Here is a 27,223-nt window from a genome sequence, read left to right as displayed (position 1 = left end):
TTTTAATGTCTTCCCCTCTCTGCTGAATCTCTACTTTCTGGCTAAGAGTGATTACATAGAAACTTAAGTGCAAAGTGATCATCCACTGCTTCAGTTAGTAGTTATGGCATCTGCAACACTGGTGAAAGCTCTAGTGGTGAAGTGGTAAACAGAACAAGGTTCTTGCTGTGAAGGTACCTGCCTTCTAGTGGGAGAAGTAAATAATTGTATAGTTTTTCATGAGGCATAAGTGCTAGTGTATTTTGGGGTTTTTTGACACCACTTCTGACACCAAATATGTGGGGTTTTTTTCTGATACCAAATTTATGTCATTTTTCACACCAGTTCTCCAATTCTCCTATACCAACTGCCTATCCAGGAATTCAACTTAGTTCTGATGCTAACTCCTGGAGTTAGCACAGACCCCACAGATTGAGCTCATTCCTACAAAACTGCCGTCACTTTAGACACCAGCTGCAAAGGGGGTGCCCAGGCTACCCACACTTTTGCCCAGCCAGCTACAAACTTGGGATTTCTCATGATCCCCTATTTAGGTTTGATAATTTGCTAGAACAACTCCCAGAACTTAGGAGAACACGTTACCTACACCGATCTGTTTGTTAGAAAGGAGACCACTCAGGAAGACCCACATGGAAAAGATGTATAGGGCACGGTAAGGGTGCTGTCTTTGGTGCACCATTTTCACAACACGGGCATGTGTTCACCACCCTGGAAGCTCAGTTGTTTAGGGGTTTTTATGGAGGTTTCATTAAGCAAGCATGATGGATTAACTCATTGGCCACTGGTGATTGAACTCACTGTTCAGTGAGAGGTGGAGCTAAAAGTTCCAATCCTTTGCCTGACTTGATCTGTGGCAACCAGCTCCCATCTTGAAGTTATCAAGGCCCTTCCTCTTCCCACACCCCCCATGCACCATGAGTCATTATTAGCATACAAGGAAAGGCATGTCGTATATAAACACAAAAACACTTTCTGCCTACCTAATGATCTGATTCATTGAGGTTTTATGGTACCTATAGGTTATTTTGTAGTGAGAGGAAAATCCCTGATTCCCTACTTAACATTTTATTTCTGGGTTGTGATTTTTCCTTGAAAGTTCTTGAAAACCATTCCTGTAACACCTAAGGGAAGAGTAAAATATACGAAGTAGTTCCATGAAATGCAACAGTTGCTTCTATGGTATGAGGTTGAGAGAAACAAAAACATAGTGGGGTTTGAGCCAGTGAAACTGCTAAAGGTATCTGTGGTCTCAGCCTAAGTATGGATTTCTGTATAAGTGGTGGATGTTGCTACTTTAAATGTGTTTATCCGTAAGTGAAATACATAGGTGCCATATGCTGAGAAAAGCACAACTTAACAAGGGACAGACACATTTTGGCTCCTTCATAAAGCTGAGTATCTTTTTTTAAAAACAAATATGAACTTTAGCTCACGTTTCTCCTTAAGTTTTAGCAATTTTCTCAAAAGGAACTTAAGAAATATAGAAAGGTTTGTGCATCTCAAGCTGGAACAGTTGAATGATTTATTTCAAAAATGTGATACTTCGTGATTTAGCCCAGAAGGGGCAAATGACAGAGTGGCTGAGTATGAGTGTGGAGCCAGATGTCCTGGGCTTGAACTTGGCACCTCTGCTCACTAGCTGAGTGATCCTGGGCATGCTGTTCAACTTTCCTGTTCCTTAGTTCTTCTTTTGTAAAATGACCACTAATGATTGGGTGTCGAAACATTCCTGGTTTATGTCTGTGCTTGGCACAACTGTTAATAGTGCTCCCTTCCAATCCTAAATATCCTTATTTGGATAATAAATTATATAGCTGCTATCCCAATAAGAGAATCTACATCAGAAGATTGTTTTGAAGATTAAAAACACACACAAAATACCTAGTCGTAATATGTGCTCAGTAACTATTAGCTGCCTTTATTTATAAGGGGGACCCTAAAAAACCTAGGATTAACTTTTGGAGGTCAGGCCCCTTTTAGTACACTTGGAATTTGTTCCTCTGGATCAAACAATCAACTAAAGTTTTTATCTGGAAGTTTTGAGACGGCTGCGTCACGATTTGCAGAAGGAACATCCTGAGTTGTGGCATACAGGTGACTGTTTCTTCTACCATGACAATGCACTTGCCCATACCATGCTGAGTATTCAGCAATTTTTGACCAAAAATGGCATGAACCCTGTACCCCACTCTCCCTATTCACCTGGTCTCACCCGAATGACTATTTTTATGTTACCCCTGATGAAAAAGTCCTCAAAGAGAAGCATTTTGCCGATGCGGAAGAGGTAAAATAAAAAACAGCAGAAGCACTAAGAGGCATCAAAATTGATGAGTTCAAAAACTGTTTTGAGCAGTGGAAAAAGCATCTCAGTAGGTGTATTGCATCATATGGAGAGTACTTTGAAGGCGACTGAAGTTTAAACCTGTAAGAATAAATACACAGCTTTTAATAAATAAATTTTGGGTTTTTTGGGGGGTCCCCCCATATTTGTTTGTATGCTGTTTAACAACTAGAATCAGTATTTTAAATATCTGGTGTTATGTGTTAACCCCAAAGCAGGAATTATTACCACAGATCTTGGGGTATGAAAGTGACTTATTTTACTGGAAAACAGAGTCATGACAGTATGAGCCAAGTTTAATACCGTTTTGCAAATTCTCTTCCTTTCTAACCTGGTGTGGGTGAAACAAGTAGCACAGAGGAAATGACTGTTTTCATTCATTTGACTAACCGGGTAATCAGTACGATGGAGCATGCTGGTTTTACAAAGAAAATACTGCAGGGCTGTTAATTTGGTTTGTGTGTTTAATGTGCTGTTCTTTCCAATTTGATCTCTAGTTTTTATTCTTTGACCTTTCCTTGGGTGTCACCTTTTCCTCTTCTCATACAATAGCTAAAGCTAGTTGTAGTCTCTTCTTCATTGGTCCTTGCTATAGTGGATAAATAAAATTACTCATAATTCAAAAATCTTTATTTAAAGTAAAGATTTCATCTGCTCACTCTTTTTTTTTTTTTTTTTTTTTTTTTGAGTTGGAGTTTCACTCTGTCGCCCCTACTGCAGTGCAGTGGCCACTCCTGGCCACCGCAGTCTCGACCTGATGGGCTCTGGTGATCCTTCCACCTCAGCCTTCCGAGTAGCTGGAATTACAGGCGCGCGCTACCACACCTGGCTAATTTTTTTGATTTATTGTAGAGATGAGGTCTCGTCAAGTTGCCCAGGCGGGTCACGAACCCGCGGGCTCAGGCAATCCACTCACCTCAGCATCCCAAAGGCGCGGGATTACAGGCTGAGCCACCGAGCCCCGCTTCATCTGCTCACTCTTAAAATCTTTTGTATTTGACTTTGGGTATAAAAAGTGAGTTATTAGGATGTTGACTTTGTTTTTTACAAATATGTACCTCAGGTAGAGATGCTGCTAAGTCTAGAAAATAGTAGATCTGGTTCGGCACAGGAATGGGATAAGCCTGAATATGCCACAGGGTGTTGGACTTTGACTCCTGGCCCTGTCACTTGCTAGCTGTGTGATGTTGGGGACACCATTTATTTTATCTCTGAGCTTCAGTGCTCCTCATCCTTAACATGGAAATAATGATACTTCCTTTCCATGGTTATTGTGAGGACCAAATGAGATGATAAGGGTTAGTATGCTCTCAGTCATTGTAAGGTATGTTAATGAACAGAGTTGTCATTTATTTTAAATTCTGGGATCCTTGAAAGTAGAGTTCCTTTCTTTAAAGATGGTTGAGGTGATTGAAAGAGACTCCTTTTAGGAGACACATAAGCAGAGGCTATGTCTCTGATGACAAAAATGCTTTGATGATGTGGGTTTTATACAGAAGAAGCTAGTGCTCTTCTAGCTCTTCAGAGCTAAATAAAGACCTGCCCAGGAGTCAGAGAGCCAAACTTGGATCCGGGATAGGTTATAAGCAGCTGCAGTCCTGCCTGGTGCCCTTGTATCAATATTTTGAGCATAAAAACATTATGGCTGCTGCCTTGTTTCTTTCTTTCAGATTAGTAAATGTCCTTTGTAGCTCACCCTAACTAGAAAAGTAAAGGACGAGAATTCTGAGAAATGAGGTTGTTTGTGAAGGTGACACATGACAAATGTGCCACATTAACAATTATCCAATCTCATTTAGTCTAACACTTTGCATTATTTTAAAATATATCCCAAATAGCATATACTTTTTCCTAAAAAACTTTAGTATATATCTGTAAAAGATAAAAACTCTTAAAAAAAAAAAAAAAGAAAGAAAAACAACTATAATGGCATTATCAAATCTCAAAAAAATTCTTTAATATTATCAAATATCCAGCATTTACATTTCCCTGATTATTTCATGAATGTTTTTCTGTAATTGGCTTATTGAGAATCAGGATGTTAACAAGTTTTATGCTTGTTGAGATTCTCACTATATGGTTGAGTCCTTATTTCGGTAATTGCAACGTAAGAGGTCAAATGATTCACCAATACAGAAAGCAAATACAAAATTGAATAAAATTGATTTAAAAAATTGAAGACAGGAAATCTACCAAAATTAGACAAAAAATTGAGAAGTATTTATTCTTGAGAAACTTCTATAGCTTTGCGCAAATATGGGTGAGAGTATGTGGCATTCTTGCTTGGAACTAATCCCATATCCTCTTCCTGCCACCCAGCTTTGTCAGTGGAAAAAAAAATGTACTTGGGAAGCTGAGGCAGGAGGATAGCTTAGCTAGGAGGTTGAGGCTGAAGCAGTGATAGATGATCATGTCACTGCAACCTAGCCTGAATGACAAAGTGAGACTCCGTCTCTAAAAAAAATTTTTTTAGTTGAAAAATGTAGTTTTCCCAGTTCAGCAGTAGTGTAGCCTTACTGCCAAAGGTAGTAGACTTGATTCAGAGTAGAGGATGGGGACTCTGAAAACGTGTAGTTAGTCAGCTGAAAAAGCATACTCACATCCAAATATTTCAGGAATTGCTTCAGCATTACTCAAGGTAGCAGTTGTGATTTTGAATAGATGGTAGACCAGCCAGAAATTTAACAGTGAGATAATATAAGAAAGGATGACATTAAAGGGGTGAAATAAGCCTTCCAAACCTGTATGAAACACTAAATATAAGTGAGGAAGATCCAAGAGAGCCCAGCAAAAAATAAAAGTCAAGGAGACTCAAGAATGACTGCCACTTTGAATGCTGTTTCTCAGTCATGCATCTTGGTTTGCAAAAATGGAAACCTTATAGATTCAAGGTGTCTGAGCATAACCACTATCTAAATCATTGACTGATCACTAAAATATGCAACAGAAATATGACTTCAAAAGAGCTGAAAAATATAAATGAAAAATCTGAGCAGAGGCATCAGTGGGTGCAGATCATGAGGAAACAGATTCTGTAGTTTCTATTCAGGTAAGGTACAAAATAAAACAGAACCCTTCAGAAAAATAAAACAATCCAGAGTTTCTATTATATATGCATGTCACATATATGGGTATGCATATGTGTGTGTGTGTGTGCGTGTGTGTGTACGCACATACATATATATAATATGATCTTAAATACCTAGTTTTCAGCTAAAATGTAATAAACATGCAGATTAACAGGAAAGTGTGACCCATGCTAAAGAAAAAGATTTTAAAAGTCAAAACAGATTCTGAGTAGGCTCAAATGTTAGATTTAATGAAGATTTAAAAGCAACTATTATGATTATATTTAAAGAATTAAAGGAAAATATATTTGAAGAATTAATATAAAATATGCTGAGTCAACATACAGAATCACAGCAGATGAATGGAAATGTTAAAAAAAGAAACAATTAGAGTTTCTGCCAGACTTGGTGGCTCAACCTATAATCCCAGTGCTTTGGGAGGCAGAGGTGAGTGGATTGCCTAAGCCCCAGGTTTGAGACCCACCTGGGCAACTTGGTGAGACCGCTACAATAAATCAAAAATTAGCTGCACGTGGTAGCACACACCTGTAGTTCCAGCTACTAGGAAGGCTAAGGCGGAAGGATTGCTAGAGCCCAGTAGGCCGAGGCTGTGGTGGCCGGGAGCAGCCATTGTACTCCAGTCTGGGTGACAGAGTGAGAATCCAACTCAAAAAAAAAAAAAAAAAGAAACAATTAGAGTTTCTAGAAAAGTATCCTAACAAAAATTTTTCTAGATTAACTCAGCAGCAGCTTAGAAGTGGTAGAAGAAAGAATCAATGAACCTGAAAGTATATCAAGAGAATTTATCCAAACCAAAGAGCTGAGAGAAAAAAAATCAGAGAAAAATCAACAGAGCCATGTGTAACAACAACACATCTTTCAACGTATTTCTAACACATGTATAATGGGAATCTCAAGTGGAGAGGAGTGAAAGGGACAAAAAGTTTTGAAGAAATAATATGAAAACTTTCCAAATTTGATGAAAATTAGCTACAGATCCAAGAAGCTCAATGAACCTCAATTAGCATAAACACAAAGAGAAACATACCTGCACAAACCATAGTCATACTGTTGATAGATAGATAAAATCTTGACTGTAATAGGAGAAAAACTACTTATGACATACCAGACAACAGTAATGTAATTAATGGTTGTTGTTTTTTGGGGGTGGTTTTTGATTTTTTTTAAAATAAAAAACAATGGAGACCAGAAGATGATGATGTGGCAAAATCAAAGAGCTGATAGGAAATTAAAACAAACAAACTTGTCAACTAAGTATTCTATATCCAACATAACTGTTCTTTAAAAATGAAGGTGAAGGAGGTTTGACTTATGGTTCTGCAAAATGTAGTAGATGTGCATTTTTGCTATTCCACTGAATACAATAAACACTCTGTACACTATCATAAAGGAAGGATAAGAAGACCCTGATATGTGAAAAAAAGGCAGACTGGTTGAGTACTTGAGAACCCTGGAAATGATATTGTGATGAGTTTCATGGATTTTCTTTTTGCCCCATATATTCCAAACTTGGAGTTAAAGAAGCTAGCAACCCAGAAATGCTAACAGATGCAGACAAAAAAGAAGTCCCAACAAAAGCCTGCTCTCTCTTGTCAAAGGAGCAAGTAGGAAATTACAGAAAACTGTTAGACAATAACCCCTCTACTACATTTAAACACCAAAGAACAAACTGTGTAATGCAAAGACTGAGTGGGTAGCCTGGACTTGTATCCTCATGAGGCCGTATTGAGATGCCAGAGAAGGCTAAGTAGGTAGCCAGGCCTTTCATCATTGTCCAGAAGTAATGAGGTTACCCCTGCCTCAGTGTAAGCAATCAGGTAGGAAGCTAAAACTTCTGTCCTCCTCTACCAGTAATTAGGAGTCCCTCCTGAGGTGTTAATGGAAGCTGAATGGGTAATGGAGGCTGAATGGGAGAACCTGAACTTCTACCACCTGTCAATAACAAGATACACCCCTCTCATCTGCCAGGATGATATCAGAGAAAGCCACCTAAAACAGGATTTAAATAAGATCCAGAGTCTTGTAATATAATATGAACATGTCCAGGTTTCAACTGAAAAGTCACATACCATTCCAAGAATCAGGAAGATATCAAAGTAAATTTAAAAAGACAACAAACAGATGCCAACACTGAGATACAAAACGTTAGACTTAGCCACCAAAAATTTTAAAACAGCCATGATAAAAACACTACAGTGAGCCATTATGACCACACTTGAAACAATTGAAAAGCTAAGCAAAGAGATGGAAGACATAAATAAGAACCAAATACAAATTTTAGAACTGAAAATAGAAAAACCAAACTAAATAGCTCGTGTATGGGCTCAATAGAGTGAAAGTGACAGGAAAACAGTCCTCAGAATCCTAGGAATAATATTGTGATGAGTTTTTCCTATAGGGAAACAACAACAACAATTTGAAATGTCAGTGGATTTCCCATCAGTGACCACTAAGGCCAGAGGAAATGGCATGATATTTTTTAAGTGCTGAAATAAAAGTTCTATTAACACAGACTTCTTTATCCAGGGAAATATCTTTTAGGAGTAAGGGGAAATCAAGACAGTCTCTGATGAAGGAAAACAGATAATGTGTTGCTAGCTAGCCTATCCTAACAGAATAGCTAAAGGAAGTTTTCTAAACACAAAATAAATGATTAACGAAGGAACCTTTGAATACCATTATGGAAAAAAGATCAAGATAAGCAAAAATATAGATATATACAATTGGCCTTTCATCTTTTGAGTTTTCTAAATTGTATTTCATAGTTGAAGCAGAAAACATAACATTGTGGTTCTAAATACATTTTGAAGAAATGTATATATATATATATATATATATATATATATAGAGAGAGAGAGAGAGAGAGAGAGAGAGAGAGAGAGAACAACCACTAAAAAAAACTACACAAAGAGGTACAAAAAACTACACAAAGAGAAATAAAAGAAGAATTATTTTTTAAAAGTTTAGGTAACCCACAGAAAGGTAGGAAAAAGATTCATCAATAAGGGTACCTGATCTCAAACCACGTGAAGTAGAGACCAAAAGGAGGCCCAAACTTTACCTGTACAATGACCATTTGTATACCTAACTCTGAATTGTACTCTACATCTTTAAAATAAAAATTAAAAATAAATAATAAAATTTAGGAAAAAAAACAGGAAAACTGAAAAGGAAAAACAGAAACAGCATAGAAGACAGAGAAAAAAATTAAAATGATGGACTTAAGTCCTAACATATTAATAATTACATTAAAAATATATGGTCTAGCCAGGCTCAGTGACTCAGCCTGTAATTTCAGCACTTTGGGAGGCCGAGGTGAGTGAATTGCCTGAGCCCATGGGTTTGAGATCCACTCGGGCAACTTGACGAGACCTCGTCTCTACAATAAATCAAAAAAATTAGTGGGCTACTTTTAAAAAAAAATAGTTCCATCTACTTGGAAGCCTGAAGTGGAAGGATCCCCTGAGCCCAGCAGGTCGAGGCTGCTGTGGCTGGAAGCGTGCCACTGCACTCCAGTCTGGGCAACAGAGTGAGAATCCAACTCAAAAAACTAAACAAAAATAAAAATACATGGTCTAATAGAAAATACATGGTCTAATTAAAACAGAGATTGACATAGTAGACTAGAAAACATAACCCAACTATATACTGTCTATAAGAAACTTACTTCAAATATGATATAAGCAAGTTGACAACAGAATGATAGAAAAAGGTTTATTATGCAAAATTAATCAAAGAAAAGTGGGAATGGCTATATTAATATTATATAAAGTAGAATTCAAAGGAAAGATTTTCAGAGTCAGGGAGGAACATAGTATAATGGTAAAATGGTTAGTCCAGCAAGATGATAGTCATATTAAATATGAATATCCCAATGGGTAGAGCTGAAACATATGAAGCAAAGACTAATAAAATTGAAAGGAGAAAAAACTGACCCACAATTTTAACACCCTTTTCTCAATAATTGACAGTACAATTAGAGAGAAAATCACAACTTGGTTATAGAAGAACTCAACAATACCATCAACCAAAGAATTTTACCAACATTTCTAGGACACTCTACCCTATACCAGTAGAATACTCAAGAAATATATACTCAGATAGACCATATCCTGTGCTACCAAATGGACCTCAATAATTTTTTTTCTCTGTGCTATCCCCTTGAACTGGGACAGGCCTATGGTTGTTCTGCCCAACACAGTAAGGTTAAACAAATTTTTAAAAATTGAAATCATGCAGAATGTGTTCTCAAACTACAATGGAATCAAATTAGAAATCAGTAACAGAAATATAATAGAAAATCTTTAAACACATAGAAACTAAAAAACTACTTATAAATAATCCTGAGTTCACGGGGGAAGTCTCAAAGTAAATCAAACAGTACATTGAACTGAATGAAAATGAAAATTCCCCTTCTCAAAAAATTCAGGTTAAAATTTTTAATTGTAGATTAACAAAGGAAAAAGAATACTCATTACTAATATGAGAAATGAAACAGGATATCAATATAAAATCTGTAGACATCAAGTGGATAATAAGGAAATACAATGAACTATATTTACATTAATTTGGCAATTTGGATGAGGAACAACACCTCCTTAAAAAAATCAAACTACCACAACGAACCCAATATGAAATAGATAATTTGAATAGTCCTGTAACTCTTAAGGAAATTGAATTAGAAATTAGAAGTTGTAAAATCTCTCCAAAAAACAAATCTCCATGTTGGATTCACTGAAGAATTTTACCAAACATTTAAATAAGTTACACCAATTCTACATAATTTCTTCTAGAAAATAGAAAAGAAGAGGGTATTTTCTAATCATTTTGTGATGATACCTATTACCTTGTACCTAAACCAAAGACAGTAAAAAAAAAGATGACTACAGATCAACATCTTTCATGAATATAGACACAAAAATTCATAGCAAAATGTTAGCAAATAGAATTCATCAATATATTAAAGTATTATATGATGATCAAGTGAGGTTTATTCCAAGGAGAAAACTGGTTAAATATTAAAAAATCATTCAGTATAATCTACCATATTAAGAAGCTAAAGAGGAAAAAAAGTCATAGATCATATCAGTGCAGAAAAAACATTTACAAAATTCAACACCCATTTGTGATACAAAGTTTTCAGGAATATAAGAGTACAGAGAACTTTCTCAGCTTGATAAAGAGAATCTACAAAAAAACTTTACCTAGCATTATACTTAATGGTAAAGAACTGATTGCTTTCCCACTAATAAAGGTAAATCTGCTTGTTCTCATCATTTTTATTCAACATGATGCTGGAATTTCTAGCCAGCACAATAACATAAGAAATGGTATAAAGATCAGAGAGGAAGAAGAGAGCTGCCTCTATATGCAGAGTCATGAGTATTTTGTGTGCACAGAAAGTCCTAAGGAATCTACCAAAACCCTGCTAGAACTAATATATCAGTTCATAAGGTTTGTAAGCTAAAAGATAAACATACAAAAATCAAGTGTATTTTTATAGAGTGACAACAAATACATGGACTTGGAAATTAAAAATACAATATTATTTACAATCACAAAAAACAAATGAAGTATTTAGTTGTAAATTGAATAAAATATTTATAGTACATGTAGGCTTAGAAACTACACAACACAAGTGAAAGAAATAAAAGATATGAATAAATGAGGAGACAAGCAATGTTCATGGACTGGAAAATTTAAGATAGTAAAGATGTCACTTCTCCCTCCAATTGTTCTATAATTTCTATAAAAATTTCAGCAGGATTTTTTTGTAGATATTGACACAATTATTCCAGAATTTATATGAAAAGGCAAAGGAACTAGAATTGCTAAAAAAAAAAATTTTTTTTAAATAAAGTGAGAGGAGTCAATCTACCCAGTTTTAAGGTATACTAGATAGCTGTAGTCATCAAGACTGCTTATTATTGAAAGAGGCAGAAGCTCATAGATTAGAGAAATAGAGAATCTAGAAGTAGATCCACACATACATGATACCCAACTGAACTTTGACAAATTTGCCAAAACAATGTAATAAAGGGAAGAAAACCTTTCAACAAATGGTACCAGAAGAATTGGACATCCATAGGCAAAAAATGAACTTCTACCCAAGTCTCCCCATACCTTACACAAAAATTAACTAAGAATGGATTACAGACAAAATTTAAACTGTGAATCTTTGATATCTAGGGCTATGCAGAGAGCTTAAAGCGTTGACACCAAAAACTTGATCACCCATGTCTGGAAAATTCATAAGTTGGACTTTATAAAAATTAGAACTTTTTTCTATGAAAGACCTTATGAAGAGGATATAAAGACAAGCTACAAAGTGGGAGAATATATTTGCAAACGATATATCTGACAGACTAGTATCTAATTATATTTTTAAAGCTTTCAACACTCAACAGTTAAAAAAAAAAATCCAATTAGAACATAGGCAAAAGACATGAAGAGACACTTCACAGAAGATATACAGAGGCATATAAACACATGAAAAGATGTTTAATAGCATTAGCCTTTGGGGGGAAACAAAACCATAAGAAGATACTACTATACACATCAAAATGGCTAAAATAAAAAAAAAATAGTGACTGGCTAGGATGCAGAGAAACTGGATCATTATACACTGCTGGTAGAGAGGTAGAGATGTAACTTAGTATAGCCACTCTGGAAAACAGTTTGGCATTTTCTTAAAAAACTAAATATGCAACTACCATGTTGACCCAACAATCACACTCCTTGGCATTTACTCCAGAGGGATGAAGACTTACATTCATATGAAAACCTGTACAAGAATGTTTATAGTATCTATATTCATAACAGTCAAAAAGTAGAAACAGCCCAGTGTCTTTCAGTGGGTGAATGGTTAAACAGTTGGGCACATCCATACCAGTAATAACAAAGAATAGACTAGTTGGTGTATACAGCCTGGAAGAACCTCCAGAGAATTATGCCAGTTGAAAAAAAGTCAGTCCTGGGCAACCCCCTTGGGTCCTCTCCCACTGTGGGAGCTTTTCTGTCCTCTCAATAAATCCTGCTTTCAAGAAAAAAGAAAAAAGTTCCAAAAGTTTACATACTGTATGAGCCCATTTGTATTAATATAACATTCTTGAAATGACAAAATTATAGAAGTAAGGAGCAGGTTAGTGTTTGCCAGGTGTTAAGAGGAGGTTGGGGGATGGGAAGAAAGTAGTCGTGACTATAAAAGGACAACATGAGGCATCTTTGTGATGGAAATGTTGTGTATCTTGATTGTATCAGTGTCAGTATCCTGGTTGAGATGCTGCTTTTTAGTTTTGGAAGATGTTGCTGTCAGGGAAAACAGGATATAGGGCACACAGATATCAGATCTCATCTCAGTTATCTCTCTCTCTGCGCCGCCCCTCCCCCCCCTTCCCTCCCCTCCTTTCTCCTCCCCCGCTTTCCTTTCATCTCACTGTCTCCCAGGCTGGAGTGCAATGGCATGATCACAGCTCACTGCAGCCTTCACCTCCTGGGCTCAGGCAGTCCTTCTGCCTCAACCTCCTGAGTAGCTAGGACCACAGGCACATGCCATTATGCCCAGCTACTTTTTAAAAAATTTTTTTGTAGAGATGAAGTCTCACTATGTTGCCTAGGCTCGTCTCGGACTCCTGGGCTCAGGCAATCCTCCTGCCTCAGCCTCCCAAAGTGTTTGGGATTACAGACATGAGCCACTGTGCCCGGTCTGATCTCTCTTTTATTTCTTACAATTTCATGTGAATTTACAATGATCTCAAAATAAAGGTCTAATTTTTAAAAACAGTCCTCCCAGATTAACAAAGACAGCAAATCTGCCAGCAGATTTACTATAATACTAAGAGGTTTTTCTAGACTGAGAGGGAATGACACCAGGTAATAATTCAGTTACACAAGTAGAACCAACAAGTGCTAGGTATGGTAAATACAGTAAGTCCCCTACATACAAGCCTCAAGCTGCAAATTTTCAGATGGGAACATGTGTTCACATGTTCAGTCATGTATGTTAGCTCACATGTCTGACATACATTGTCACGTAGAATAATTTTTGCCCTCTGTTTGTTCATGATTTTTGTGGATTCAAGAAGGTAAGTGAAGAGTCCAAAGAGGTCTTCAGCAACTTAGTGACCATCAGTGATAACTGGAGCTAGATCTGCAAGAGGACGACTTCACTGAACTGCTCGCTGTGCAATATGCGGCGCTCACTAATGAAGACCTGATGGAACTGGAGACCCAGAAGAAGGACGAAGAGAGACAATAGGAAGAAGTAACTGAAGAACTGAAGAGATTCACAAATTCATGACACAGGAAATGGCAAGGGGATTTTCTTTAGTGGAGGAGGCATTTTTAGTTTTTGAGGCACAGGACCAGAACGTAGAAGGTTACAGCAGCTGTTCAACATGTAATCCAGTGCTATCATGTCATCTATGATAAGTTAAAAAGAACTACTACCCAGGCATCACTGAATCGTCTTTTTCAAGAGGGTAGATAGAACTGAATCCAGCAAGAAACCAGAACCTGTTCCATCAACATGAGGAGTAAGTGAAATTGTAGCTTGCTCTCCGTCTCCTATTGCTGACGGTCCCTCAGGTCTACCATCTCCCACCTCCTCTCCCTCCTCCACTCAGTAACTCTTCTTGCCTATTGGCTCAGTGCCAGCCCCTGTATGCTAACTATTGTACTGTACTGTACTATTACTGTACTTTTCAAGTACTATAGTACAAGATTAAAAATGTTTTCTTTGTTTTTTATGTGTTATTTGTGTGAAAAGTATTGTAAACCTATTACAGTATAGTACTGTATAGTGATTGTGTTAGTTGGGCACCTAGGCTAACTTTGTTGGACTTACAAACAAATTGGACTCACAAATGTGCTCTCAGAACGGAACTCATTCATATATAGGGCACTTACTGTAGATAATAAAAAAGACTGCACTTACTTTTTTCACTTTGTTTCTCTTAATTCCTTTTGAAAACAAAATTGTTTAAAGCAATAAGGGTCACACTGTGTTGTTAAATTTTTCACATATATAACGGTAATATATATGACAGTAATACTCTGCATTCTGTTTGTTAGTATGGCTTTGTCAAGATTATGAAGGGTCTGAAATTTTATGCTCCTTGCAAGTTCATGAGTGAGGCTGCTACAGTTTATGGATGCTGGCAGAAGATACAAAATTTCTGTCATATTCAAAGGAATTTACTAGTCACAGCATAGTAGGCAACATGCGCTTCATTTTCACATTGCTTCCCCTTGTCCCCCAAGTCCCATAGGGACATCTCTGTCACAGCTGAGAGTTTGTGAATTCCTCTAAGGAAACCCCTAGTATTCAGTGGGACGTGGTAGCATGTACCTCAGGAGACTGAGGGAGGAAGATCGCTTGAGCCTAGGGATTTGAGACCAGCCTGGGCAATATAACAAGACCCCATCTTAAGAGAAAAAGGAGTTCTTAGGAAACCCCCAGTCTTATAAAGAGGTTTCTAACACACACACTTAATCTTTGGCAATATTATTCTGACTAGGTAACAAATCTGCCCTCCATCATCTTCCAAGACTTTGTTATACACACATCCTTATAAAGATAGTACAGGACAATAACTGTCACAAAGTATATAGATGTGCCCCCCCCAGGAGTATTTTAAGTCTCTCAATTTATGGGTTCTCCTCTCTTTTTTCCCCCATTCTACTCATTTGTTGAAAACAGGTCCTCTCCCTTTCTTATTAAAAGAATTTACCACATTCTGGGTTATACTCATTGCATCTTCATGGTGACATCTTAGCATATTCTTCTATCCCCAGTATGTCCTACAATCTTTTATTTAGATGTAGAGTCTCAATTGTGTTTAGGTTTTAGTAGGTTATGTGTATATGCGAGTATATGTGTGGAAGGGTACATATAAATACTTTATAGTGCTTCATATATCCTATGCTATAAGCATACCAGGAGGCATGTTATGCATGAATCTTAGTATGATTTGATTGTTAATAATGATTATTATTGATAAGATTGATCAGTACTTAGGTAGGCATTGTCAGTCTGATCCATCCATTTAAAGGTTCTTGCAGCTATTGATTACTCATTATCTAGATTCAGTTCTCTAGGAAGTTTTTTTTAAGTGATAATGTAAGTGATATTCTGATATTCTTTCTGCATTCATTATCTGGAATTCCTCTATAAAGACCATTCCCTTGTAACTTCTATTTCCCAAAGGATAGTTTGTATAAGGAAGTGAGAATCAATGCTTGATGTTATTTTCTTAGTAAAAATGATAGTACAGTATACACATACAGAAGTGCCTTATTCTTTTACTGGGTGCTTAATAATTCACACTATAGATTGTGTTAAATAATGTGTTTAAGAGTAATGCTTTTTGACTGCTGATTGATGGAGAGTTTGTCAAATTCTCTGTCCCTTCTGTTGCTTTCCTTGTCAGTGTGTTGGGTATGACAAAGGAAAAGGAAGTATCTCTCTTGACTACATAGAATGTCATCATAGATGCACCTGTGAAATGTTTCCTGAGCAGGCTTGGTAGCCCTGAGCAGGTTGGTCACCCCTCTTTCTGCAGGCTCATTCCTCATTCAACATACCAATCTTACTGGTGCGTGGGTCTATGACATCTGTGGTTCTGCTTCACAACTGAATGCTTTTATGCCTTCCCCGGTGCTTTAAACAGGTATAGAATTCTTTGCACTACCACTCAGAGCATTGCTGCTTCATCTCTTTTCCTGAGAACTGTAGCTATACTTTGGCCTTTGAGATTATTGGGACTGACATGTAGGAACTCATGCTTTTTGCTGTTCCTTGCAATCAACCAAGAAGTGGAGGCCTGTTAGTATTTTAGTGTCTGTGGGACTAGAGCAGTTATGGGCAACAGTACCTTTGGAGACAGCATCACATTGGTTCCTGCCTGGTAATGGGTGGAGTCCTTGTTCTGTGTGTTTTTCCAGAGACCCTTGAGTACTGGTGGTAGAGGTAGTCGGGCTGTGCAGCCTCTCTTCTTGCTGAGGTATATAGGAACACAGATGAAGTGTTTAATACTACCAACAACAGAAATGTATTCCCTCTTAGTTCTGGAAGCTAGCAGCCTGACATCAGGGTGCTGGCAGGGCCACAATCCCTATGGAGTCTCTAAGAAAGGATTCCTTTCTTGTCTTCTAGCTTCTGCTGGCTCCCAGGACTCCTTGGCATTCCTTGGCTTGTAGCTGCCGCACTTCAGCCTCTGTCTCCATCCTCACATAGCCTTCTCTGTGTCCTCTCCTCCTCTTATAAGGATACCAGTCATTGGATTTGGGGCTCACCCTAATCAAGTATGACCTTATGTTAATTACAAAAATTACAGGTTTGCAAAGTATGTTTGCTCAGTATGTGACCCATTCCCAAATATGGTCACATACTGAGGCTCTGAGTGAACATGAATACTGGGGACACTATTCAACCCACTCCACCCTCCTAGTAATTTTTCTGTTTCTTGGCAAAGTGGCAAGCACTTCAAACAGTGTAGCTAATCCTATGTCATGTTGTTTTCCGGCAAAGGTAGTTTCATTTATAGGAACCAGCTGAATAGTCACCTAAATTGAGGAATATATTAACTGCTACATTTGTATTAGCATGGAATGACTTTTGTTAATGCTTGTGTCACCATGATAAGTGTCATGTTTATTGATTGAAGACTTAGTTCATTGGAGTTAGTGATGAAAGGAAACGATTTTGTTTTCATGCCTTCCCCTTGGCAGGTCAGCTCCTTCTTTTGCCTAGATCTAACTTGACAAAAGACTTTAATCTTGCATGCCAACAGATACTGTGAAAGACTTTAATCAGAATTTAAACTGTCATTTGATATGTTGTAATACAGCAGAGAGCCACCTGAAGCAGTGTAATGCATGAATTCTCAAGAAACTTAATGTGTTAGTCTATTTTATATTCCTATAAAGGAATAACTGAGGCTGAGTAGTTTATAAAGAGTTTAATTTGGCTCATGATTCTGTAGCCTGCACAGGAAGTACAGAGCCACATCTGCTTCTAATGCGGACTCTAGGAAAATTACAATCATAATGGAAGTTGAAGAGGGAGCAGGCGCGTCACATAGTGGAAGCAAGAGAGACAAGTACCAGGCTTTTTTAAACAACCAGCTCTCACGTGAACTAACTGAGGGAGAACTCATGCATTACCATGAGAACTCCACCAAGCCATTGATGAGGGCTCCACTCTCATGATCCAAACACTTGCTACTAGAGGTGATCACATTTCAACATGAGGTTTGGAAGGAACAATAACCCAAACTATATCACTTAGTGTATAAGAGTGTGGTCATTATATGGAACAGTTACACTATTATTACTATAACTCATTTATGCTATGGTGAACTCTTCATGATTATCTTACTTTTATAGAATAATAAGCCCACTAAGCGGATTCTGATGCAGCATTTGTCAGATTTTTCTAGCTATACCTGGGAAGAAAGTTGTGCTGCTAGCCTTTATTTTCACATGTAGCTTTTCACACTTGCAGGTTGCCTGTTGATGATCAGTAAAAATTTATTAATGTAACATTAAGCATCTAAGGTCTTGGAAATTCTGTGGCCTGGCAGAATAATAGCCAATCGCTTTATGACAGTTTCTAAAAGTACATATAGTCCCCAACTTACAGTGGTTTGACTTAAGATTTTTTGACTTTACAATGATGCAAAAGTGATGCTCATTCAGTAGAAATGAATGAGTACTCTTACAACTTACTATGGAGTACCCTTACAACCATTCTGTTTTCTACCTTCAGTTTAATATCTGGTAAGTTACGTGACATACTCAATACTTTATTATAAAATAGGTTTTGTGTTAGATGATCTTGCCCAGCTATAGGCTAATGTGAGTGTTCTGAGCACATTTAAGGTAGATTAGACTGAGTTATGATGTTTGGTAGGTTAGTGTATCAAATGCATTTTTTATTTATGAAATTTTTGACTTAGGGTGGATTTATCAGGAAAAGACCTAGTCCTGTCTTGAGTCAGGAAGCATCTGTACCTGTAAATACTTAGGAGGTAACATGCATTTCTGCTCATATAATTAACATTTGCAAGATAGTATGTTAGCCATGCTTAGAGAAAACATGACTTTTTTGTTTTTGTTTATACAGAAAAAAGGTGTCTACAATTAAAGTTTCTATATAAACATGGCTCTTTTAATTTCTGCCATGTATATAAGAGCTGTTGACAATAGGTGGTTGACAGGAAAAAGGAACACTAAGATATGAGAGCCATTGTTCAGGCTTCTCTTGTTTTCAGTAAGCAAAGAATAGACAGCTGTGTGATTAGTTGTCTTTTTGAATAACAAAGGAAAATAAAGAAATCCTCACCCTCTTCCTAGATTCCCTGATAGAGTTCTGACAGGGTTGGTACCTCTCAGATGCTCTTTGCATGGCTTACCTGATGTTGAGGCTTTCATCCTTTGTGGCACCTTAAGCTTTAGGATTTTCATTTCCATTGCACTTTTATCCAAAGCCCTCCCTAGAAAACAAAACAGAGAAAGCAGTCTTGCCTTTTGGCTGGCTCTGTGAGGATCTTAATTCTCATTACAGTGACAGTCACTGTTCCTTCTTGCCTCCTTTTCTACCCAGTTTTCTGCACTTCTGGTCTCTAAGTGGGAGAACAGTGGAAGGCTTTCAGCATGGACTCAGAGCAAGGCCGCCTGGCTCTGCCACTTACTTAACCTGCCTCTGAAGTCATATGGAGAATACCTGGGTTAATGTTCACAAAGTGCCTGGTTAATAGTAAGCATTATAGAAGCCTTTTTCTAAAAAAAAAAAAAAAAAAAGGATAAACCATGTTCTGTGTCTTGAATGTGGTGGTAGTTACATAGCTCTATACATTATTCAAAACTTGTCAGAACTGTGCATTTAAAAAGGGTGGGTCAGGCATGGTGGCTCACACATGTAATCCTAGCATTTTGAGAGGCCAAGGCGGGCAGGTAGCTTGAGTCCAGGAGTTCAAGACCAGCCTGGACAACATAGTGAAACCTTGTCTCTACAAAAAAAAAGAAAAGAAAAAAAGTAGCTGGGCGTGGTGGCATGCATTGGTACTCGGGATGCTAAGATGGAAGAATCGCCTTAGCCTAGGAGGTCACGGCTGCTGTGAGCCATGTTTGTTGTGATCATGCCACTGTACTTCAGCTTGGGTGACAGAGTGAGACCCCGGCTTTTTAAAAAAAAAGGGTAATTTTCACTGTATCACTGTATATAAGTTATACCTCAATAAAACAGACCTAAAATTTTTTAAAAAGAAGAAAAGCAGATTATTGTATTTAATCAGCAAAAGGTTTAGCAGGTGCTGCACAGTGGGATTATAAAAACATATAATTCAAAGAAGCTTGCCAGTGTAGACAAGCAAATCAGCTATAATGCAGGATGAATTTGCATATCAGCATAACAAGAAAAGAGATGCTTCCAAGCGGCTTATTAGTCATAGGCAAGAAATGCTGTAGGGGCTCTGAGGCAGGATTGCTCCCTGTAGTCACAAAGGTGTCACCAAAGAGTGGGAACTTGAGGTGGGCCTTAGAGGATGGGTAGGAGGTGGGCACTTGTGAGGGCACATGGTTATAGGTACAAAGCCCAGGAGTAGAAATATATGTGGAGAGTTTAGGCAGCCATGAGAGAGCTGGTTGGATCAAAATGGATTCTCTCCCACTGTGTGAGGAGCAGCTGTGTTCTCTGGACTACCCAATTCTTTTCATCCACAGAAAGGCCCCCCTTCTGGAAAAGACCGGGTGAAGAAAGGTGGATCCTACATGTGCCATAGGGTAAGTCATGTTACTAAATTCTGCTTTGGTGTTCTAATAGCAGGTTATGGATCCATTGTAAACAATAGCCCCCAAGTGCCCTGTTCATTTCTGCTAATACCTACCTATCCCCATCGAAACCAGAAGAAGGTAGGACAGTCATCTCAAGATTGGTTATAGGCATAGGGAAAGGGAAAAGTGGCACAAGAAGCAGAGGCTGTGAATGACCTGTTGCCAACCAGATTCCATCAGTTGAGTCTTGCCCCTTTGCAAGACCTTTGTTGTCCTGTGAACTGTTCCATAACTTGTACTCCCCCACCCTGCTGCCACCAGTTCCAGCATGTAATCTGGAAGCACACCCTTAATTTATTTGAGACTCCTGTAACTTCCGGGGTTTTCTGCTGAGATTAAGTGAGAGTTAAAAATGGAGGGTGGTTTGTGGAATGGAAGCATCCCAAGGGTTCTAGTTATAAAGTATGTGTCTTGTAAAATAAGCATCATTCTCAGAGAGGGCTTCTGCTCTTTGTGCTGTGATTTTAGTGTCTGAGCTGGCTTGGTTAGTCAGAGTGACTCGATGTTTCATCAGTAGCCTTTGTAAGGAATTTGGAAATCATATATAATCCCCTCCCTTTTTTGAGTCATATATTTTTAGTGTTTCTAGAATTTCAGTTTCTTTCTATTCCTATGCAAAGATGGCATTTTGCAGAATATTATTGCCAAGAAGCTTCCCATGGTAATTCACTCAGTCGAGGTGGTTAGAGACTTACAACCACCTATAATAGCTCCAAATTAAGTTACTAATTTAATAATAGTGGCATTGTCAAATTTTGCCCTAAAACAGTGGTTCTCAAACTTTATTGCACATGGAATCATCCAGGATCTATTAAAAATATACTGATGCTTGACTTCCCACTCACCTCCATTCTGATTTGATTTTTCTGGAGTGTGACCTGGGAAGTTCTCAGTGTGATGAAAACATACAGCAAAGTTTGGGAACCACTAGCCTAAAGAGAATCTCTCTAGAATTATATATATGTGTGAGTTTGTTAAGCATGTGGGTGTACTGCATTTCTTAATTTAAAATTTTTAATCCAGTGATTCAGGTGGAAGTTCATAGAGTTGAGTTCAATTTCTGCTTTATATCTACATTTATAACAAGATGTAGACAAATTTATCTTTATAAAATCATATTTTTGATGTTAAATTGAAAGCATTGTCCCAGATCCCCCCAATATATTCACATGTTTACATATATACTTTAGAGTTTTTAGTCTCAGATGGTTTCTCTGGTTGAGGTTGTTGCTAAGAGTGGACCTAGATCTTCTTGCCAGGGAACCAGACTTCCATGAAAAACAGGTGAATCTCTCTGAGTATGATAGAATCTCAAAATCCTAATTGCTGCCAGTTATGTCTGTGACATGTAGCACTTTTCTAAATGGAGAATCCATTTACTCTCTAAATAATTAGGAAACAGAAGATTTTTTATCAAGAATAAGTGGAGAAAATAAAGCTTATAAAAAACATTTTAAGCAAATAACACTAAACTTTCCTAATTTCATGTATATGAATGTGTCTACTTTAACATTTTATAATTTTTAGTTTTTTAGTCTGCGTTTTATAAGCTTCCCATTTGATTCTTTTAAAATATATTTTACCTAATATATGCTTTTATTAAATATACTTACATGGCACAATTGATCTTCATATGTTCATCTTGTATTTTGCAGCCTTGCAAAACTTATCTCCGAGTTTTAGTATTTTTGTAAATTCTAGTAGACTTTCTGCACAGGTAATCATATGATCTATGAATATAGAAGCTTACTTTTTTCTTTTTATCTGGATGCCTTTTTATAACTTTTCTTACTGTATGGCATTGGCTAGAACCTTCACTATAGTGTTGAATAGGAGTGATAAGAGTAGACATTCATACCTTATACTTGATCTTAGGGAATAAACATTCAGTTTTGCAAATTTATGTGTGATATTAGCTGTAGTTTTTTCATGGAAGTCTTTTTAACCAACTTGAGGATTTTTTCTGTTATTTTTTATGTTTTTATCAGCAATGGATGTGGATTTTGCCAGATGCTTTTTCTACTTCTATTGAAATGATTACATACTTTTAAAAAATTTGTTAATATAGTTAATTACATTGATTTTCTTTTTCTTTTTCTTTTTCTTTTTTTTTGAGTTGGAGTCTCACTCTGTTGCCCAGCCTGGAGTGCAGTGGCACGCTCCTGGCTACCTTAGCCTCGACTTGCTGGGCTCCAGCAATCCTTCCGCCTCAGCCTTCCAAGCAACCAGACCTACAGGCGCATGCTACCATGCCCGGCTAATTTTTGATTTATTGTAGAGACAAGGTCTCGTCAAGTTGCCCAGGTGGTTCTTGAACCCGCGGGCTCAGGCAATCCACTCACCTCGGCCTCCCAAAGTGCTGGGATTACAGACTGAGCCACCGAGCCCGGCCACATTGATTTTCAAATGTTAAGTTGTCCTTGCATCCCTGGGATATATTCCACTTAGTCATGAGGTATTATCTTTTTTATATATTTTATAAGATTTGATTTGCTAAAATGATGAGCGAGCATTTTTACATCTAGTTCATGAGGGGTATTATTTTGTTGTTTTCTTGTCATTTCTTTGTCTGGTTTTGGTTTCAGGGTATTTCGGTCTTCATAGATTGAGTTGAGAAATATTACCTTATGTTTCACTTTTTGGAAGAGTTCATGTAGAATTAGTATTGTTCCTGAAATGTTTGGAAGAATTCCCCAGCGGAGCCTTTGGGCCTAGAGTTGTAACTAAAATTTAATTTATTTAATAGACATAGACCTATACAGTTAGTTTGTCTGCTTCTTCTTGATTAAGTTCTGGTAGTTTGTATCTTTCAAGGAATTTGTCCATTTCATCTGAGTTACTGAATTTCTTGGCATAATTTTTACCTCTTCATTGGGTATTTAGACCATTTATATTTAACGTGATTATTGATGTGGTTGGGTTGAAATGTGCCATCTTGGGTGGTTTTTTTTTTCTTGTTTGTTCCCTTTGTTCTCTGTCTTCTTTTGGATTATATTTTTTTATCACTCCATTTTCTCTCTTAGCTTATTAGTTGTAACTGTTTTATCATTTTAGTAGTTGATTTAGAATGTACATTATGCATCTTTAACTTTGCCTGGTTTACTTGATGTTTAAGTTTTAATTTAATCAGGCTCACTGTGATAAAGACATTCCAGAAGAGGAAAATAGCACAGTAACAAAACTGAGTGGGATCTACAGGATTTTCCAGAGAAGAATGTCAGTTACAGGATCTTGGTCAAGTGAATTGTACATCATATAGGTCTTTAACATCAGTCTGATTATTTCTATAATGTCAGAAAAACAGCACATTGTTGGTTGTAAATTATTTTCAGAGTGCTTAGCCTTTCCACTAGATTAAGAGTGGCAGCTTTTTCTAAATTATCAAGATGTGGATTCTGGAATTACATCTGAATTGGAGTCCTGTAACAGTGACTTGCTCTGTGTGTGATCTTGGACAAATTATTTAACCTGTCTTTTTTTTTTTTTGAGTTGGAGTCACTCTTTTGCCCAGATTGGAGTGCAGTGGCCGCTCCTGGCCACCGCAGCCTCGACCTGCTGGGCTCCAGCGATCCTTCCGCCTCAGCCTTCCAAATAGCCGGAACTACAGGCATGTGCTACCACGCCCGGCTGATTTTTTGATTTATTGTAGAGATGAGGTCTCGCTGCCCAGGCGGGTCTCGAACCCATGTTCTCAGGCAATCCATTCACCTCAGCCTCCCAAGTGGATGGGATTACAGGCTGAGCCACCGAGCCCAGCTGTATCTACCACTTATAAACCACATGACCTTAAGCACACTGTTAACATCTCTGTACCTCAATTTTTCCTCATATATACAGAGCAGATACTACTAATAATGCATACCCCATAGGATAACTGGGAGGATTAAATGTGTTAATATATGTGAAGTTCTTAGAGCAGTTCACACAGTAAGTACTCAAGAAATATTAGTTGATGTTGTTAGTTGAATCCCTGTGGATCTTTAGCCCAGCTCACGGCATTGAGAAGATCTTCACCCTCTTGCCAAGACAAAGAGCGACAGGAGTTGGTCTAGTGACAGTGGCAGTGGATGGGAAACCAAGATATGGTTAGTGGCTTTCTGTAATGGTTTTGTTCAACATGAGCTACAATTACCTTTAAAATGTCCTTTATCCCTAAAAGTCTTCTTTTCATAAAAACCATATTGCTGGTCCACTCAACTTCAGAGCCCCAAAGCTGGCAAGTCATTATCTTAAATGAATTGTTCCCAAGTCTAGGATCACATTCTTAGCACAGACATGGAGATCAATTTCAAACAGTAATTAGCCATCTTGATGAAATACAACTAAAACAGGTCCTTCCCACTTTCCCTGTTCTTAATTAATAGAATGACCCATTTTTCAGCCACCCAAAGACCTCACATCCTTAAGAACCATTTTTGGTGCTAAAAATAAAGTTAGAAAAAAAGAAAGAGCAATGAGGGCATTCATAATCAGGCCATTTACCTCTTTAATTATGTGCTTCATTAGTTGGAATTTAAAATGAACGACTTATTAATAAATGTTTGCTAAGTGAATGAGTGCATTTGAAATGGAATGATGGTGTGAATTGACTGTCTTCTCAAGTGATGGCCCTGACCTCTCAACTCTAACTTTTGTCGTGAGGCTTGCTTTTTCGGGTTTAGTTCTTCATAGTCATTTTGATTAATGGAAGATCTCAGGGATTGCTGTGATCTAAGAAGTAACTCTTTTTGTTGTTGTTGCTGATTTTTAAACTTTTTATTATACAAACAAAATACTTCCATTGCATAAAAATTAAATAATGAAAATAAAAATAATTATCCTGCTTACTAAGGAAAATTATTGATAGTAGTCTACCACACATTTTTGTGCACTTTATATTTTTTCTTCAAGAATGGAATTATTCCCTATATATGAGCATCTCCAAATATGGCCATGGTAAACATCTTTTATGTATCATGGATCTCTTTTCTACTGTCCTGTCTCACAGCCACAGAATCCTTTTAACCACAGTGCTCTAGGCAGGTCCTAACAGTTTGAGATGTTATATTCTGGGTCTTGTGACATATGAACATCATCTTACTTTAAAGTAGTTTGTTACATATTTTAGGAGGTGAGTAGCAGATAGAAATGTGCCATTCAACAAAAACCTCTGTCCTATACCCTGTCACCTGAGAAATATTCAACCTTCCCATTTGTGTAGCAAATGTATATCCACATTCAGATGTCTGTAGGGGTGTTATCATCTTCCTGCAGTCAAACAGAAGATTCCTAAGACCTGCTTAGAAACTGGCTAGAACTTTTATTGTTTTAGTAAAGAAGCAGGTTAGCCCAAAGAGGTCACATAGGATCAGCAAGGTTAGCTTCTGTGATTAAGAGCATTCTGTTTATTAGAAGGTAAGTTATAATGCCTTCCAGTATTTTAGTGCTTTACTTTTTCATGTAAAGACAAAGATGAAGTGTTTTAACATTATTCCATTAATAGCTCTATTTTATCAATGAGGGAACAAATTCAGAAAGGCTTTGCCCTAAGGTTAAATAGCAAATGAGTTTTGGGTTTTGCCCTTTCTGGTGAGTAAATTAGCAAAATGTTTGATTGTTACAATTTTCACTTGTACCAAGTCCAAACTTCCTGTCTGTTGAGAAGCCTGTTATGTGACTCTGTCCCCTTTATGTACCACGTTTTGTGTTTATCATTAACTTTCCTGGTACCAGTCATTGCTTTTGCCTGGAATTCTGATTTTCCAGATCTTTGGGCAACTCAGCCCACATGTCACCTCAGAGAGGCCTCCCCAGGTCACCCTATCTAAACTGGCCACCTAGTCACTGTAAGTCCTCTTTCCCTGTTTTACTTTCTTCAGAGATGACTACTACTGGAAACAATCTTGAATTTATTGGGTTACTTATTGTCTGACTACTACCTGTTGAGTGTCAGCTCCCTGAAAGCAGGTACCTTTTTTTGTCTTGTTTTGATGGCGTTTGTTGTGCCTAAAATAGCATCTAGCATATTAGAAACTCTCATGTTTAATCAATAAATAAACTGTGCTCTGACATGATCAGTCTGTGGTCTTCCTATCCTCTTAACTTGCCAGAATTTGTCCATTTTCATGCCTCTGATGCCATTATTTTCTCCACTAGGATGGCTTTTTTTCTCCTTCTTAAAGCATTAAGTCAGTGCTACCTACAGCGTGGCCCTAGGCCTGTAGCATCACCTGCACCTTGATGCTTGTTAGAAAGGCACATTCTTGGTCAGTCATGGTGGCTCATGCCTGTAGTCCCAGCACTTTGGGAAGCTGAGGTGGGAGGATTACTTGAGTTCGGGAGTTCAAGACCAGCCTGGGTAACATAATGAGACCTCATTTCTACCAAAAGATAAAAAAACGAGGTGGGTGTGGTGGCAACACACCTGTAGTCCCAGCTACTTGGGAGACTGAGGCAGAAGGATTGCCTGAGCCCAGGAAATTGAGATTACACTGAGCCATGATCATGCCATGGCACGCCAGTCTGGGTGACAGAGTTAAACCCCGACTCAAAAAAAAAAAGAAAGAAAGAAAGAAAAGGAGAAAGAAAAATATAAGAAAAGAAATGCACATTCCTACAATAGACTTCCTAAATCAAAGGGTGTGTGGCCTAGGAATATTGATTTAAACACTCTCCAGGCTATTCTTATGTATGCTGAAATTCAAGAACCCCTGCTGTAATTGTGGAAATCCCACCCAGGTCAACTTTTGACTTCTAAAAAATGTCATTCCTAAAGACTTTGGAATTCTACAAGGGACAATTCCTTCACCTGAATTACTAACAACTTTTCAACCCTAGCATGTTTCATAGCGGTTTGATGTGTAATCTGTTTCCTAAACCAGCCTGTGATTTCCAGGACAGGAGGACCATGCCTAGTCTTGGATCTTCCCTCTGGGTGGAATCTTCCCCCTGGCAGCGGGCAGCCAGGATGTGGGTGACA

At 37.7% G+C, this 27,223-nt stretch overlaps 1 protein-coding gene across 3 annotated transcripts in view; it reads left to right on the top strand.

Annotated features, from left to right (window-relative positions):
• SUMF1 (sulfatase modifying factor 1) overlaps positions 1–27,223 on the top strand; it is a 98,700-nt gene that overhangs the window by 67,971 nt on the left and 3,506 nt on the right. For 2 of the 3 annotated variants that reach the window (XM_008060759.1, XM_008060745.1), the window contains one exon: positions 20,155–20,214. The exons of the other annotated variant lie outside the window; for it this stretch is intronic. In XM_008060759.1, the coding sequence (XP_008058950.1) occupies positions 20,155–20,214 (60 nt within the window). The remainder of the gene's footprint in view (positions 1–20,154; positions 20,215–27,223) is intronic. 3 annotated transcript variants of the gene reach the window in all.

Source organism: Carlito syrichta, unplaced genomic scaffold (genome assembly GCF_000164805.1).
Source record: "Carlito syrichta isolate Samal-C Ts95f unplaced genomic scaffold, Tarsius_syrichta-2.0.1 Scaffold92673, whole genome shotgun sequence".
Taxonomy (NCBI): domain Eukaryota; kingdom Metazoa; phylum Chordata; class Mammalia; order Primates; family Tarsiidae; genus Carlito; species Carlito syrichta.
This window is presented reverse-complemented; position numbering and strand designations above follow the sequence as displayed.